The 18780-nt window shown below is 34.3% G+C and overlaps 1 protein-coding gene across 2 annotated transcripts; it reads left to right on the top strand.

The window, feature by feature from the left end:
- The first annotated feature begins 711 nt into the window (after positions 1-711).
- On the top strand, positions 712-14376 carry LOC129806160 (uncharacterized). Of its 2 annotated transcripts, none has more exons than XM_055854545.1 (6): positions 712-831; positions 4450-5034; positions 7642-8994; positions 9106-9199; positions 13224-13799; positions 14012-14376. In XM_055854545.1, exons 2-6 carry the CDS (start codon positions 4681-4683, stop codon positions 14290-14292), a joined length of 2658 nt encoding a protein of 885 aa, XP_055710520.1. In that variant the 5' UTR covers positions 712-831; positions 4450-4680; the 3' UTR covers positions 14293-14376. The 2 variants fall into 2 exon arrangements, with proteins under 2 accessions (XP_055710520.1, XP_055710519.1); XM_055854544.1 differs by having other exon boundaries at positions 712-905; positions 4269-5034.
- The last annotated feature ends 4404 nt before the right edge of the window (positions 14377-18780 follow it).

Here is an 18780-nt window from a genome sequence, read left to right as displayed (position 1 = left end):
CATTATTAAAAATTCGTGTAAAGATCTTATTAGAGAGATTAGCTGTATAATAAATTCAAAAGACGTACTTCCTCAGAAATTGCTTATTTTGGCGGAACAATATGTTACCAAAGAGGAAATTGTGAATTCCTAATTGGATTTTCCCTAAAAGATCATCAATATAGTGTTCCTCTGTTTGGATTTTCCAACTAATAAATCCCCCAATTTCCGAAGATAAATCTATTTAATGATGAGAAGAACTTTAGTTGCGGGAGTGTTGGATTGAATTAGGCCCAACACAATGACTAATTCATTGAAATTCCAGTCCGGGAACACAAATTCTCGTATCACACGCGTCATCTTCAATTCATTTAATAGAAGTAATTAATTCATCTGGTCCGCGAGATGGATGAGTGCATTCTGTCAGCAAAATAGAAAATAAAAAGAAAAACTATTTGCGATTTTTAACTCCAATGCAGAAATTCGTCTCTGTGGTGGAAGATGTTTTTCTTTAATGAACTGAGACAATTTCTTGTGATAGCGAATTTCTTAGCTTTAGGGCATTTTTAGTATGGAAAGCAGAGGCTGTGGGACATGCTGGAAAAATTGTTACAGTATCTCTGTCTCTCGGAATTGAACAAATACAATGATGGTAATTGTTTGACCGCTAAATTACTCAAGATACGTCTCCATTGAGATGGAGATGGTGTTGAGAGCATAAGCATACAACATGCATCCAAAGTGGACAACAGACGGAATTTTAGTTCTATCGGGAACTCGAAGCGATTGAGATGGAAATCTCTGGACAGAGTCAAGCAAAGTGTTGTTAAAATTTGAGAAAATTCACACGCGGTTGGTGATTTGGATATATTACGTAAAAGGGGTGGTCAAGTAAGGTGTTTTTAGTGCTAAATGCAAAGGAGAAGGTGTAAAAATATGAATTTGTTCACTGAGGGAAAAATTAAAGTTGTGAAGTGGATAATATTTGTAAAATTATTTTAGAAGTGCTCGTCATTGTATCGTATTAAAATATAGTTTATTAGAGTCCCATGGGGCAAAATGCGACTAGCCGAAAAGTTCAAAATTCAATATTTTTCAAGATCAAATAAACCAAAGTTTCTAATTTTAATTATCATTAACCTTCATAAAGATCCTTTAACATCAAAATCAAAACTTTTCAAAGATATTAAAAAGGAATACGAAAAATAACAGAGAATTTGAGCCCTGTTACCGGATAATATCACTTTACCCTCACTTCCTGTTATTAAGATTTTCCGATTCTTCTCCTCTAGAAATTCCATTTTTTTTTAATTTACCAATAATTCCACGGTAGGTGAAGAACTGGAGTTTTCGTCTCCAGTACGCCTTTTCTCCCTATCGTAAACCGTTAGCAACAGCTTTTGGACAATAGCGAATAGGTTAACTCAACGTAAAAATGTTCGTAAATCATATTGACGGCTCCATTCCATGCTATGCTAAGTCGATTTAGCTTTATGTTACTTCGAAAGATATGTTGTTCCTGAAACTGAGATCTACAACTGGTGAAAATTTGGTAGTCATCCGATGTTCGGGTAACGAGATATTTGAGACTTTGGAAAAAAAAATTACACGGGCAGATTTACACGGGTTGTCATTCTGAGATAGCGTAGTATGGAATGGAACCGTCGATATAACCTACAAACAATTTCCTAGAAGTTTGTACCTTTTTCACAAAGTTTGTTATCAACATCATCACTTGATGACACATTTTGCTTATTCACAAACATTTGTTCGTACTGTTTATCTGGCAAAACTTTTCAAACAAATGACAAAATTTTACGAACATATTTTATGTGTTTACAAACATTTACAAACAAATGTTTATAAAATAATAAAAAAAATCTCGTAAAATTATGATTATACGAACAAAATGTTTGTGAAAAAGCACAAACTATTACGAAATTGCTTGTGGGTAATACGATTTACGAGGATTTTACAAGTTTCCAGTAGAAATTTGACAAACATTTACAAACAATTTTACGAAATATATTTTTCTGTGTAGTAAAAAACTGCCTGCGATAAAGTTGTGCACTTATAAAAAATAAAATTTCTTAGTAAAATAAGTCAATTGCATATTTCTTTCATAATACCACGAAGCCCTTAATAAAACGATTTAAATGATTCATTCACAGATCGAGTTGAAAAAATTTAAAGATAGGTTTCGAAAGCCAAAGAAAAAGTATTTTTACAGTCTGCTTCGTTTCCACGGTAGCAGATGTATACTTCCTGTTCGATTTTCGAAATGTCTTAGCTGCCAAATTGTATCTGTATTTGCTTTGTTGAGGGGAAAATCAAAGCAACAACCATTATTATTATTATTATTATATAATACTCATCGTAAGAGCTAATTTTTCACTGGGGACTTTACGTTTGTACGTTTTACACAATTATTGTTCCTAACATGATCACTTGATAAATTTACAAACAACTTTACAAACAAAAGTTGTTGTGCATGGGACATTTCTTGTACTTTTAAAAACATTTGTTCGTAAACAGATAGATTTTCGTAAAATTTTGTCATTTCTTCGTAAAGTTTTGCCAAATAAACAAAAATGTACGAGCAAATGTTTGTAAAAGAACAAAAAATGCTCGTTAAGTGATGATTGTATAAACAATGTTTGTGAAAAAATACACACTTTTACGAACTTTGTTGGGGAAGTCCCCAATGCTAATTCACAAACATTTCCGAACAATTTTACGAAATAATTTTTTCTGTGTAGCAAAGAACGGCATTGGATCCGAATTACAGGGGGTCCCGAGATTATACATATCGAAATTATGTATATTATGGGATTATGCAAATACACTTATGAATTAATGCCCAACGCACAATAACTTTTGTTTAATAAACATGTTTTTGACATTTTAATGAGAATGAGTGAGATCTAGATCTAGTCATCTCGCTCATTCTCATGGGAAATTTTGAAAACATGTTTACAAACAAAAGTTATTGTGCGCTGGTCATAATGCCTATCATTAGGAGCTCATTTTGGAAATCATTTTTACAATTCCCCTAAATGTATGCATATTTTTCGAGGCGGTAAATTTAAAATGCGTAACTTATGTACAGTTGGCACTTGGAATAGCCCAAAAAACTGCTGCCAAAAATATTATACATATTTTACGGCGTTTCCATAACTTATTCAAAAAAGTCTCCTGAGAGTATGCAAAATTTCTGCATGCATAAAACCGTTTCGCGCGCTTTTTCTCAATATCGAAAATATACACAATCCCGGGACCCACTGTACTACTTTTAGAAGCAAATTCTAGAGATTTTAGCATTTATTTTATAGCATTTTGTTATTGATTTAAAAGCATAGTGGAATCATTTTTAAAGCATTATAGCAGTGTTTCTCTCTGGATACGTTCCTCCAGAATCAGAACGGTGGGTCGGGTAGTTTTACGCACGAGTTACTTTTAAAAGTATTTTTCAGACATTAAGTAACTTTTTACACTGAGAAAAATAAGGGGGTGCGATTAACTTTTTTTCATAACTTTAACACTTTTTAGATGTAAAAATATATCAACATTTTTTAATGTTAATTTTACACCTTTTTAAGGGTAAAATTAACATGAAAAAGGGTAACTTTAGCCCCCAATACACCTAAAAAGGGTAATATTTACACCGATCTTGGATTAATTCTGCAGGGTAAAATTAACATTTGCCGAATGTTATTTTAACTTTTTCGGATTTCTCTCAGTGTGTGAAAATGCTAAAATTCTTAGCAATAACCTTTGAAATTCATTTCATGTTCGTTCTTGAAAAAAAACGTGTTGGGGGCGCGGTCTATTTTTTAGTAGGCAAGATCTTTGCAGGGCAAAATTACATCGAGAGTTCGGAAACAGCTTCTTAAGGAGGCGTGACCTAAATTATTTTTTTCTGGAACAAGCTACGTTTATCAGATAAGTGATAATGTACGCTTATCTGAAGTTGTGCCCATTAAACACTGCAAATCGGAATTAAATATTTCAACTGACTAAATCTATTGTAAATCACTGTGAATAAATATACGTTTTCTAACAAATAAAAGCACTCTAGAAAGTATATCTATTCAACTTCTATTTATTTTTCTCTCAGTGTATTGTTAATCATAAATTGATCTCGAATGAACTCGACTAACAAATAAACAAGTGTAACATTGGTTGATGAATGAGTCATTCATCTAGTGATTTTTTTTTATTAATAAATATGCGTAATAAAACACCTTACAAAATGCCTTAGCTTGATCACCCATTTGACGATCTTGTAGATGATTTTTCTGCAATTTTTCCCTCGCAATTTCCAAGATACAAAAAAAAACAATACAGTGTTTTGTGGTAATTTTGCATTGAAGCTCAAGCAACTTTGCAAATTGTGAAGAAGAATGAGAAGAACTCAATAGAAGTGGTTTATTGTAAAATGTGCGCCAAATCTCACGCATTTTCTTATAGTCTTTCAAAATGAGAGATTCTCACAATTATGCATGGAAATTCTTGTGAAAGAACTGCTTGATGATTGAAAAGAGGGGCATTCTCTCATCTGGGGAAGGAAATATGAGTGAAGCTGGTGAAGAAGAAATGAATGAACTTCCGCGAAATTGATGAGTAATTGTATTCATTTGGAGTGTTGGGAATGCACCAAGACATTCATCTTCCCCACCTGAGGCATATTTTCTCGATGCTATGATGAATATGAAACGGTATCCGAGTCAAGGTAAAGTTGATTCCAGCTCATCAGTTGGGCTTGAGCTGGAGGAGAGGAAACCACCGATTCCGAGGCAGAGAACATCGCTGAGGAGATATGCAAATGACTGGACGGATTTCACAGCCAAGAGATCTGTGGATATCTATGAGAACTTAAGGACTGATGGGGAATACTGTGAAATTGTGAATGGTGCTGAGAACATCTATGAGAATATCTGTGACAAGTGTGGGAGGATTTATTCAGGTGATCAGTGCAGTGAGTGTTTTAAACCAACTACAAAGTCCTCTAAAAAATTTGTTGATTTCTTTGGAAGTTTAAAACGGAGGAATAAGGTATGTGTTCTGAAAAATATGGTCACAGATAAAAGAAATGAACCGATTGCGGTATTAGAAGTTTCAATAATTAAAATATATTATTTCATTCTTAATTTTACTGAATTTAATTGAAAAAAGAAAAGAATCTTAGAGGAATTTTCAAAAAAAATCAAGAATAGCAAACTTTGGAGGCGTGGCTTAAAATTATATATTGTCAGAACTTATTCAATTTATCTATTTAGGGTAAGTGTGCCAAATTCCGGCCAGCTTGCAATTTCGGCCACCTTTTTTGTTCCTCGAATTTTCATGAACTTTTAGATTTTACGTACTCTACAGATTATACAATGCAAAAGAATAACAAAAAATGTAGCTTCGACAAATGAAATGACGTGAAAAAGATATTGGAAGAATGCTCGAAGGGTAAGGAACTATGAGAATGAATACCACCAAAGCAATGTCTATATTTTTATTCATTTTAAAATATATTAAGAATGATTTAGAATAATTTTGAATAAAAACGGTAAACTCTTTACAAGGTTCCAAGCAACACTCTTTCAGAAGAAAGAATTTAAAAAAAATTAATTTTAAAATATTGCAATTCAAACTTCAGAAATTTAGCACACTTACCCTACATTCCCATATTTAAAAAATGAAATTAAGTATGTTTAGTGACCTATGTGCATGGCCACAAAATATATAACCTGAAAACGGATTTTCCAACGTTTTCATCAACGTTGTTTTTACAAAAAACGTTCCTGAAATTATGAATATTTATTAAGTTTAAAATAAATATAATTTATCAGTTTTTAAAACTCCTTAAAACAAGCAAACTATATACCAGTTTTGATCAAATGTTTTCTTTTTAGATTATTGGAACAGCGCTATAAAATAGACCACACCCGTTCAAGAAGTATATCAAATTAAACCGATACTGTTTTTTTAGAGCTTTCAGTGTTTGATTAAGGGACACTGTACCAAAATGTATAACAGTCAATATTAGATGATCGGTCAGTAGATTAATTTTTTGAATAATAAGAAACACGGATTTGACCTAGATCCTTCTCCTCCTTTATTACTCGGAGGAAGGGACCAATAAGCTCCGAAACGTTGTCCGAGTAATAAAGGAGGAGAAGGATCTAGGTCAAATCCGTGTTTCTTATGTATAACAGTCCTTACTTAAATATTTTTTACGGGTATAACTCCAAATAGACCAACCTCTTGGGAAATAGGCCACACCCTCTTTGGAAAGTATATCGCAGTAAGGTTAATGTTTTAGAACTTTCAGCTTAAGGACACTGTACTAATTGCTCTATACTCCATTCGAAAGATTTTACTTGTGAGCTTAACAAAATAGAGCAACCTCTGAAAAAAATAAACCACGCCCTTTTCAGACATTATATTTTAAATACAGTTGAAATTTTATAATTTCTGATTTTAGATTAAGAAATACGATATCCACTATATATTGTACTCTCTATTGTAAAAGAAATCATTTGTGAGCACAATTCATAGAGAATTCTATTGGAAATTAAGTCACGCCCCTTTGGGAAAATATATCCAAGTGAGGTTAATAATTCAGATTTAGAAAATTCAGTGTTTGATTAAAGAATACTGCACTGTTCTATAATATATATATACACACACTATTCTAAATATTTTGTTTGTAGACTTGAGAAAACTATTAACTACTTAAAAATAAGCCACGCCCTTTCCAGAAAGTATGTCCAAATACAGTTGAAACTTTATTATTTTCGGTTTTTGATTAAGAGATGTTGTATCACTCCGTGTGAAAGCTATTCTGAAAATGCTATACTAATTTGTGAGCATAATTCATATAGCCAAACCTTCGAACTTCTTGAAAAATAAGTCACGTTCCCTTTGAAAAGTAATATCCAAGTGAGATTAATATTTGTATACACCATTCTTAAGACTTCAAGAGACTTAAGCCACGCCCGTTTCAAAAAGTATATTCAATTACAGTTGAAACTTTTTAATTTACGCTTCTTGATACAGAAATATTGTATCACTCCATGTATAAATTATTCTAAAAATTTTATTTGTGAGCATAACTCGAGAAGATCTACCTACTGGAAAATAGACCACGCCCCCTTTGGAAATTAATCTCTAAATAAGGTTATCTTATTTGAAGTATTACAACTATCAATGTTTAACTGAAGAATACTGCACTGCTCCATGTATAAGCCACTCTAAAAATTTTACACGTGAACTTAACTCAAATATCCCAACTTATTTATAAGCCACGCCCCTTTCAGAAAATATTTTCAAGTACAAATGAAATTATAAGCATTTTAATGTTTAATTAAGGGATACTATAACACAATGCATAAAAGTTATTCATGAAATTTTATTTGTGAGCGTCACAAACACGAATCTCTTGGAAAATAAACCACGCCCCAGATTTGATACTTTCCCTTGTAGAAGCTACTTAAAAAAATATTTATGAGCTTGACTCAAATAGCCCAACCTATTAAGGAATAAGCCACGCTTCCTTTAGACTTGAATAACCTTAGAATTTTTTTTTTACTTCTAATGTGATAAATTTAAAAGTTTCAAATGCATTGAATTTTTCAATATGACCATATTTTTCCGAATGCACATTTTAAGGTGAGAGATCAGCGGAAGAAGCTGGAAATAATTCACAATGTGGATGGCTTTGATGGTGTCTTCAGCACAAGAGACACGTTTGATCTGACCGAGATTTGCCAGCTGAAAGAAGAAACTCGCAACACTTACGGACGCATCCAACCACAAAGTGATTCCACTTACTATGAAAATGTCTCGCCAACTTCCTCCAGTCCATGTGACGAAGTGAGAGATTCGTCACTGGCCGCCTGGATGATATCACTTCGGTGGGAAGTGGTTGATTACACTGACAATTGTGCAGTTAGTGTGAAAAGTGTTCCAAGTAAACTCTACGATCTTCAGTTGAGTGTGGAATCTAGTGCGTGCTGGGGGGAATATTCCAGTGCTCAAGAGGAAGATTTTACGCAGAATATTCTCATTTTTATCCAAAATATCAGTGAAAAGTGTAGAAAGAAACGAAGAAGAGTGGAAGAGCAGGAAGTGGTTGAAGAAACTCAAGAATTTGTGGGAAAATCCTTGGAAGTTGTTAATACTGTTCCTAGGATATCAGCTTTAAATCCCTTTGACTTCCTCAATCGGATCTTTCTCTCCATTGGCATCAATACAGCTCTGCTTGACTTCAACAACGAACTCATTGTCTTCTGCCTGCAGACACCGTCTTGGCGCCAAAATTCCCAAGATCTGGTCAATGAGCGCGAAAGTGCATTAGTCATGCAAATTCTGGAGAAAGAGGACAATCTTTCGTGCCGAGGGAAATGCCTAAACACAGAAATGTCGTCAGCAGCTCCAATCGCGGCCAATGATCAATTAGACACCAACAATCTCAATACACTGGGAAAGAAAGTCCCAACCAGTGCTGAAGACTTCAATATTAAGTGTGCAGAAGAGATCAGGGAACCAGAGAAGATCTATCAGCCCATTTGGAAGTTTCACACCGTGGGAATAGGACGGGAAGCTGTGGCTGTAGACACCTTTGAGTGTTCCTACAATTCAGAGGATTTTGTGGAAGAAATTGATTCTGGTGAATGGGAAATAGCTGAGGAATTTGAATTCTCCTCCAGCAGAGAGTGTCTTGCAGTGGAGGAGATTGAGGAACATCCCTGTCCTCAGGAAATCTCTCCATTCAGGACAATTTGCATTCTGTTCAGCAGAGAACAACCCCATCTCAATCGTTTCATTCATGACTACAGGAAACATCATCACATCTTTGAACATCCCATCGAGAAACCTGACCAAAGTACCCAATACGAGACTCAAAGCAATAAAAACCAAATTCAGGGCAGTTCTGGAAATAATTTCCCAATCCCTGACTCAGTGATGGCATGGAAATTCATGTTACTCAATGCAAACTATCCTGAAGACGAAGAAGATGTGGTAATTTATACAAAGAAATTTTCTTATCACTCCCATTTGCTAATCACTGTTTACAAGATATTTCTCAATAACCTTATCAATTAATTCTGTTTTTTTTCTCTCCCCATTTAGATAATTTCTCCTTCCACTTTTGAAGCACTCAGCCAAAGTTTCACGGACTCCATGGAGTCATTTAAGGCCATTGGTACCAGAGGCGTGGATTTCCGTAAGGCGATACATACCTTTTTTTTTACAAAATAACGAATCGTTTTTGATGATTCTTTTCACTTCTTTGAATTGTTTTGGGAGCATTTCATGATTTTCTGGGGAAATCTCTGAAATCTGCGACAAGAAATAATACAGTGACATAATAATCTCTATAAATATGCCACTCAATTGGCTTTATTTAGGCATATGAGTAACATTTCTTTGAATGATTTGCTTATTCAGTTGCGGAACTCTTTATTGTGGTTTAGTCTCTGAAAAAAATAATTTGCTTCTATTCTCAGACCAAGAAAATTTCAACATTTTAATTTTCATGTAAATTTTATTCATAAATTTAAAAGTAAAATCAAGGGGCTGACAATTGTGCCTCTCATGGTTCACTTGAATGTTGATCTGCCAATTTATTGCAAAGATCGGCGAGAAATCATGCCGATCTGTCAATTTTTGACACAAAATTGGAATTTATTTGTCGTGTTCCATGAGTTATTCAAATGTCGATCTGTTAATTTTTCGCAATTACAGTAGACTCTGTCAAATTCGGGCATTTGGAACCAAAATGTCACCCAAATTAGAGAGAAATTCGGGCGAAAAACTTTTTGAAATGCAACGATTTTTTATTCATCTGCATACTCATATTGAGTTTACGTACTCAAATATATTGTAAATATCACGAAAATCTCTTCAAAATGCAAAATTACATCAAAATCAAGACAAACTATGGCAAATTTAAAGATATTTGCTTCATTTGATAATCATAATCAAACTTAAAAAATGTCGACAAACTTTTTTCGAATTTAACTGTCGCCCGAATTAAAAAGTATCCCGATCTTAAAAGAGCCGAATTAGCGAGAGTCTACTGCAATAGCATCTTTTTATTATTGTAACAATCAATGCCGATTTTAACAAAAATCATACCGATCTCCGGAAATTTGACATCAAATCGATTCAATCGATTAAACTGAGTGTTACCGATCAGTTGATTCTTCGCAAAAATTGTAGAGATCTGCGGATTTATTGAAAATATCGACAGAAAAGTCATGCAGATCTGTCATTTTTTGACACAAAATTGGAATCAATTTGTCATTTTATGTTTCACGATTTATTCCAAATGTCGATTTTATATTTTATAACAAATTTTTATTATTGTGGCAAACAGTGCCGATTTTAGCAAATATCATACCGATCTGTCGATATTTGACATCAAATCGATAGAGTTCTCAATTTATCGCTTTCGGTTTATTTGAGTTTATGCAGATCTTCCGATTTATTGCAAAGATTGGCAAAAAATTGTGTAAGTTTGTCAATCTTTCTCATATCGCAGAGCTTTTTCTTTTTATTACTGGTCGCATTAGAGACGAAACCGATGAAAAGTTCTCGATTTTTCGCTTTCGGATTAATTGTTTGTTAATTTGTTGACATTTACGAAAATCTTACCGATCTAATGATTCCTTGCAAAGATTGTACAGATCTGCCGTTTAATTGCATAAATCAGAGAAAAAATCGTACCAATTTGTAATTTTTTGACACAAAATTGGAATCAATTCGTCATTTCATGTTTCACGATTTATTCGAAATGCCGATTTCGTATTTCGTAGCATTTTTTTTTATTATTGTGACTCAGTGTCGATTCTAGCAAATATATCATACCGATCTGTCGATGTTTGACATCAAATCGATTAAGAGTTCTCAATTTATCTCTCTCGCTTTATTTGACTGTCAATTTGTCGATCTTTACGAGAATCTTACCGATCTGTTGATTCTTCGCAAAGATTATGCAAACCTGACGATTTATTGCAAAGATCAGCTGAGAAATCGTGCCGGTCTGTCAATCTTTCTCAATATCAGTGAATATCAGTGTCGAGATCAATGAAAAGTTCTCGACTTGTCGCTTTCGATTTATTTGAGTGTCAAATTATCGATCTTTATGAAAATCTCACTGATCTATTGATTGGTCGCAAATATTATGCAAATCTGTCGATTTACTGCAAAGATTGACTAAAAAATCGTGCCGGTCTGTCAATTTTACTCATTTCAGAGCCTTTTCTTTTCATTATTGTGAATATCAGTGGCGGAATCAATTTCAATTTGTCGATTTTTATTAAAATCTTATTAATCTTATTGATTCTTCGTGGAGTTTATGCAGAAAAATTATTTAAAGTTTATCCCTGAAAAACATGCCAATCTGTCAATTTTTTGACAAAAAATTGGGATCAATTCGTTAATTCATAAATTGTTCAATTGCCAATCTGTCAATTTCTCGCATTTCAAGACAATCTTTTTTACTATTTTGACAATTAATGCCGATTTTAGCCAAGGTCAGGCCGATCTCTAGATCCCAATTGATGAAAAATTGTCAATTTGTCGCTTTTAGTGCAATTGAGTGTCAATTTATTAATCTGTAAGAAAATATTTTCGATCTGTCGACATTTACTAAAAACAATCGTGCAATTTCTTTGCTAAAAATGCACCAATTTGTCGATTTTTGACACAAAATCGTCGTCGATTTGTTAATCATCTTAAATCATTTCATTTTCTATCTATTGAGTTTTTAGAGTTTTTATGAACTTGCCGATCTGTCGAATCAATCTTTCAATCTTTCTTATCTGACAATCTATCAAAAGATCATTCCCATCTAGCAATTTTTGCAAAGATTGTACCGCGATTTATCGTTTTTTGACATAAAATGAGCCAGACTTGGTCAAATTTCCTCTCAATGCGAACCTCCTTGAACGTTCTTCTGTCGACATTGCAAATGATCGTATAGATCTGCCAATTTTTATTTGATCATTCCAACTTCCAATTTTTAATTGCAAAGATAATGATGAAGGATCGTGCCGAATTGTCAATTTTTCATACGAAATTGGAATAAATTTGTCAATTTCAGAAAATTGGAATAAATTGTCAGAAATTTGCTTTCTGTATCACAAAACTTTCCTTTCAAAATATACTTGATTTACTTTATTAAATCTAATAACAATAAAAAACAATTGATTGTAATGTATTATATATTTTAATGAACAGCATCATCAAAGATTTTCGTGGGAGTTAATGCTAATGCTAATCATCTGCTGCTTCAATCACAATGCAGTCATTAAGTCTGCATTGATAATTTGCGTGAGAGTCTGCATTAATTGGAATTTGTAAACATAGCGTAGGATTTTGCATATCATGTAGCAAATCATTTAATTAATTTTTCTAACAACAATTCAAAGAAGTGAATGTTCATTCTTGTAATTCTCATAAAATGCCTAGCATTTTAAAGCAGAAAAGAGGTTACTTTATTAGAGTGTGAGGTTATGTTAATCATAACCTAGAAAGGAAAAATTTTTTGTTTCGCATTAACTGAAGGATTTTCTCTTACTTTCTTTCATACACAGTAAAAAAATTACAAGGATAATCCTTGCTTTGCTTTTTTACCACTATTATTCTTGTAAAGTTACTCAAATTATGTATTTCAGCAAAATGTGTAATATGAAAATGTGTAACTTAAATTTGATGTAATTGCAAACCGTGTAATAAATTGTGAATGATTACACAATTGTGAACATTTTCTTACATATTTCGTGTAAAATTACACAGTTTTCAAATAAAATGTGCACAAATTACACAGTTTTCAGACAAAATGTGTACAAATTACACAAATGTGTATTAGTACACACGATTACATGTTTAATGTAAAATTTAAAATGAAAATAATGGTAAAGCAGCCAATAATTTTTTACTGTGTAGTTATGAAAGGATATTAAAGTGACTGATGACATGACCAACTGATCTAAAAGTTCTTTAAGTGTTAATATAGTATTATTCTAACCTCACAAATATAAAAGATCCTTATTGTTTGAAATGTTTTAGTTCTTAGAGGTTAGATAAATATAACCTTAAATTCTAGAGTAACTTCAAATTCAAGAGTATCTCTAGCATAGCAAATAGAATAACTTTTTTTAGGTTATGAAGAATATAACCTCATTTTTAATATAACCTCTTGTCTTAAGGTGAAATCTAACAATGTTCAAATGAAATTTCAGTCCGAGGACGATCGAAGGAAGATCAGGAAGCCGTTACAGTTGTTCACTATAAATGTGATCTTGGCAAATTCAGTAGTAGTAGTGTGGACAATCTTTCAACACTTTCTACAGATGGTCCTCAATCCTTAGCTTCATCCTCATCAAATTCGCCACCGTTGGAGAACAAAAAATTCCCAAAGATACTGAGACCCCTGACAAAGACTCCCTCACCAACCGTTTCCATTCGCGCACGGAAAGAAGAGAAATCCAGAACGGTCTTTGGGCCAAATCTCAATGACATTCGGCTGGATCCGGACGAGGGAATCCCAAAGTTTGTGGTGAAGTGCATTCAATGCATTGAAATGCAAGAGAATATCACTACAAATGGAATATATCGAGCTTCAGGGAATAAAATCCTCATTGAGGCCGTTAGGAAGAAGATGAATGAGAGGCATCACATCCGGAAGGATCTCATTTGGACATTTCTGGAAAAGCAGGACGTTCACACACTCACTGGTAGCCTCAAGTTGTTTTTTCGCAACCTGACTACCCAGCTCATTCCCGATGATGTTTTTGATAGACTTCCTCAGCCACTAGGTATGTCCTTCGTCATTTGCCATTGCAAGTGTCAAAGCGTTTTCTAACCAACTAAACCAGAGGCGTGCAAGATCCGTTGAAACCGAATAAACGTCAAATGAAACATGTACGTCAATGGTCAAAACGCTACCACAACAAATTTATTTTGACGTTTATTCGTTTTTTAACGGTTCTTGCACCCCTCTGAACTAAACTAAACCTTGTTTTTGCAGATGAAAACTCTGTGCAATGGATTAAGGCAGAGATTGAATCATTGCCAGACATTCCTCGGAAAACTCTGAACTTTCTCATCAGGCACTTGGTCAAGGTGACTCAGTATTCAAGTGAGAATTTCATGAATTCCAGCAATCTATCCATTTGCTGGGGAGCTTGCATCTTTGCCTCTTCCCAGAAAGCCCTCGAAACATTCGATACCAATGACGTCATCAGGAAAAACTACTTGATAAAGCTCTTAATTGAGCGGTATGACAGTATTTTTGACCAAATTAGATAGTTTTTGTAGATTAATTGTTCACTTTTACATTAAAGACTTTGTACTAAAATAACTAAAATAAATTATTTGTAAATAACACAAAAATCATCAGGAATTTTAAAGCGTGTCCACGATAAAATTGTTCCCAAGAATAATGCTTTAAAAATTAAGTCTATACATAATATTAAAAAAAGAAAAATATTTTTTGAAACTTTAATTCAGGCCTGAGCTAAAAGAAAAGCCGAAGAGAATTTGGTGGTGCCTGTTGGCATTCTTCGAAATGCCGCGAAAATTCACATAGAGAAAATGACAGGTTTTTTAATGTGAAAATTGTTTAATTCCTTAGAGTTAAGTCATTTTCACAAGAAAATCCTTTTAATAATTTAGTTGAATACACTTATTTGGGTTAATTGTGAATAATTGTCGATATTACAACAAAAACATTGGGATGACATTTTGAGCTGGAAGACTCATATTCTTTTGAGCTGTCCCAAAATTCAGGATAAGTTTGAGAAAAACCCTTTTGTACAACACTATTTTCGTTAATAAGGAATGCAAAAGTACATATTACAAGAAGGGACACGACCTGATAATAAGGATAAAATAGAGAAGAAAATATTTTGTCGCATTTCAGAGATTTATTGCAACCGCAGCGCCGCCAGACGTTTGTCAAATGAGTTATTTGTGTCACTATCTCTCTCTCACAGTTGAATTGCGCGCGATTTAAGAACTTTCCATTTGAAGTGATATTTGAATTTAATTTCTTTGTATTTCTGCAAGATTCAAGTAAAAGGGTGTGTAGTGAACAGCTATCCGTCTTCCGACAAAGATATCAAGAAGACAATTTCTTTCTATATGAGTTTTTATGTCTCTTTGGCGCAAAAATATTTATCATGGCACCGTGAATGAGCGGGATTAGTGTTACCAGTAATTTGCATTGTAATTTCCATTAAAACTATTAACACAAAATTTCCGATATTACACGACTTTTAACGAGCACAGGTCTGCTTTAATTCAAGGATCGTATTAAATATAATAACTAAAGTTCGAATCCTCTTTAAGATTATACTCGTTATTAAATCAGTGAGGCGCTACCCTTTACCAGGTAGAGACTTTTTGATATATACTGGTTCTCATATATTTTAGTCAGGTTTTATACATATGGGAAATAGGAAGATTAAACTCCCTCCAGTTGCGTCAGAGTTGATCATCCTTTCGGGACAGGAAAAATACAAAAATTTTTGCCAGAGCTTTCGACGCTACAACGCACCTTCCTGAGTGACTTTCATTATCACTATCGATAAAGCCCTCGGCATCGCTAAATTCTATTCACTTCTTGATAATCTTAGCCTAAAACCGTAAGTTGATATCCTTGGTCCTCTCTCTCTCCAGAAGCAGTCAATGACGGACAATTAGCCACAAAAATCGATTTTTGGCAGGTATCATATTCAGAAAATACTTCTCAAATAAGTGTACAACTTTTCACAAACTTTTATTTATCTTAAATGTTAATTTCAATGTAAATTTAATATTTTTAAACGTAATCTATGACCCTTTAAGAGACCATGCCGTTACCATTCTCTTTCGCTTTCTCACTGCTCCTTGGTTTTCTCCCAAGAAGCATAATGGATATCTTTGGCCAGAAGAGTGCCAGAGCAAATTGACAAGCAAAAACGATGTAACCATAGTAAAAGACAGAATTGTAGTACCTCCAGACCCTCGAGAATGTAACAAGTTGGAAGGCCATGGCCATGTAGGAGAAGGCAAAGATATTGTAGAACCCAAGGCATACCTTGAGCCAGAGCGGAAAGACTCCAAAGGAAGATCTCAGGCGTTTCAAACAGAGGTCCTCAATGAGTACGTATAAGGCTCCCATGGTAATAGAGAAGTAGTAACCGGAATCACTTCCATGCCAAAAAGCTGAAACAAGTAGAGTAGCTGCTGTGCGGAATTTGCGGAATGGGAAGCGCTTGTGAACATTCATAACCATCCAATACTGAACACACATGTTCCAGGACTTTGAGTAGTCCCGAAAATTCCAACAGGTTTCTACGGTATAGATATCGCAGTTCTTGATGGTGTTGAAGTCGTAGGTCCCATCCCAATCTTCCAAGAGTTGAGGATCTTTGGTCCTTGGACCTCGTCCAGGAATTGATTGAAAAACAGATGGATAGGCTCCAATTCCAGCTGCCGAGAAGAGGCATTCACTGAAAATCAGTGCACAATACATCTTCATTCGGAAGATGAGAAATACTGGCCAAATGTACCACATTCTCAGGAGAAATGACTCTTTTGTGTAGAATGAATCATCAAACATCTTTTCTAGAGGCCAAAAGTAGTTCGCTACAAGACATACAAAAAATATAAACGGGAGTGGTTTAAATTTTTCCACAATATTCCTTTCACAAGCTTCTGTAAGCTTCTCATCGGACGAGTATTTCTCCACAAAGGAATCCCTGTAGGTTCTGTAGGTGACATAGGGTCCTGTAATGACTGATACGTAATTGAAACAGTAACCAAAGATGTTCTTGAGAGTTATCTCGGCTAATTCTTTCTCATGGTAAGGGATCTGTTCGTATTCCTCCTTGGAAGCTTTCCTGCACTTCAGTGTGGCATCTTTCACCTCAAAAGCTAATCCTACGAGCTGCAAAATTAGGGAATAAGGACGAAACTTAGGGTAAATTGGTACAAGTTGGGCAATGGTACAATTTGGACAGGGATTTTTTTTTTGATAAAATTAGTACTTCATTTTTATTTGTATATTTTTAATGCTTTAGTTTTATAATTTGGTTCCTCGTGCTTAAAAAAATTTAGTACTATAAGGGAAGAGTACCCCGGATCGGAATGTTAAGAGACATGCTCGATATTTAGTTGAAAATATAAGTCTCAAAACACTATTTAGTATTTTTATGTATCCTCATTGGGATATTAGTGATCCCTTTAACTATATCTGTGCATTTTAATTTTTAATTTTTACAATAAATTAATAAAAAATATGTGTAATTGCAAACTTGCACTATGTACCTCGGATCGTCAGGAATTTAATCAGTATTCTCACGGAAAATTGATTTTATAAATTAAATCTGAGCTAATGCACTGCATTCTTGTTATCATTAAATGATAAAAAGTAGCTAATAATTTTTAAAAATTCATTTAATTTGGAGCAACAATGCGATATTAACCTGTCGATCCGACGAACACTGTCGATCGCTGGTACTCTTCTCTTATTTATAAAGAAAAAATCCCTATCCAACTTGTATCACTTTACCCTACTGAAAACTGCAGTAAACTTTATGTAACTTACCTTGAGCGTTAAGATCATTTGGGTGAAATATGTGAAACGTTGATGGGGAGGCGTTTGTAAACCAAAATAATTAGTCTCTCGGAAGAACAAGAGGTACAGGAACATAAAAATGCAGACAAATATGTGGCATTGTCTGAAAATATCCCAAGAAAGATCATTAAAAATTTGTGATATACAAATTTTAAACTAAAAGGTAAAGGTAGCGAATTTTAAAGGTATTTTAAAGATTAATTTTAAAGGTATTTGGAGGTATTTTAAAGGTAGCGAAACATTATTTTGGACTTTTCCGAGGGCTTACAATACCGTCCACGTTAAGTGAAACATCGGACATATTTGAATAGGTCAAGCTCGATTTTGTCATTTAAATGGAGTGACAACTGGTTTTGGCCATGGTTACATATCCTATTAACAGGGCAATCGACAAACGAAATAGCAAATAAGCAACCAGTTGTGACTGGTTAACCGGTTACCGAAAACCGGAAAACCGGTTAACCGCCCTCCAGAATCTGGAGACGATTTTAAAACCGTTTTTTACTGCTTGAACTCCACGGAAAGCAATATATATACAGTAGAGTCTCGCTATAGTCCATATTTGGTTCCAGATTTGACACTTGGGTCGCAATATAGTCCATGTCATTTTTTAAAATGATCAACGACTTTTAGTATTGAAATTTCTCGACGGCTTCCACTTTCTTTGCGATTGTGGTACTTGTCCTCGCTCTCTTCATTATGGATCACAATTATCACAACTACTCAATAAAGTTTGCCAAAAATATTAAAATAATTATGACAACATTGCATGTCGCGTACTAAAAAAACATAACCTCAGTGATTTGAAATCAACGGTCGATAAATTGTGGACTATAGAGCGATGGCCTATAGCGGGACTCTACTGTAATATAATCCCTCGATTTTGATTTATATATATATTTCGACTCCTTAGTCCCCAAGGAGTCGTATTTTGAGAGGATTTTGGAAATCTGAAGTTTTGAGATTTTAGCGTCACGCTGTTTGTCCGTCTGTCCGTCTGTCCGTCCCGCTGTCGCCAGCTCTAGAGGCCAAACGTTTAGAGATAGCGACTTCGGACCTTCAGCGGACCCCCCATAAGTTGACCCAAGGATCGTTAACATGCCCTTCATTACCCCCCCCCCCAACCCCTCCCCTTCCCCTCCAAAACCATGTTTTTTTTGGGATTGCTCGAAAAC

Source organism: Phlebotomus papatasi, chromosome 3 (genome assembly GCF_024763615.1).
Source record: "Phlebotomus papatasi isolate M1 chromosome 3, Ppap_2.1, whole genome shotgun sequence".
NCBI lineage: Eukaryota > Metazoa > Arthropoda > Insecta > Diptera > Psychodidae > Phlebotomus > Phlebotomus papatasi.
This window is presented reverse-complemented; position numbering and strand designations above follow the sequence as displayed.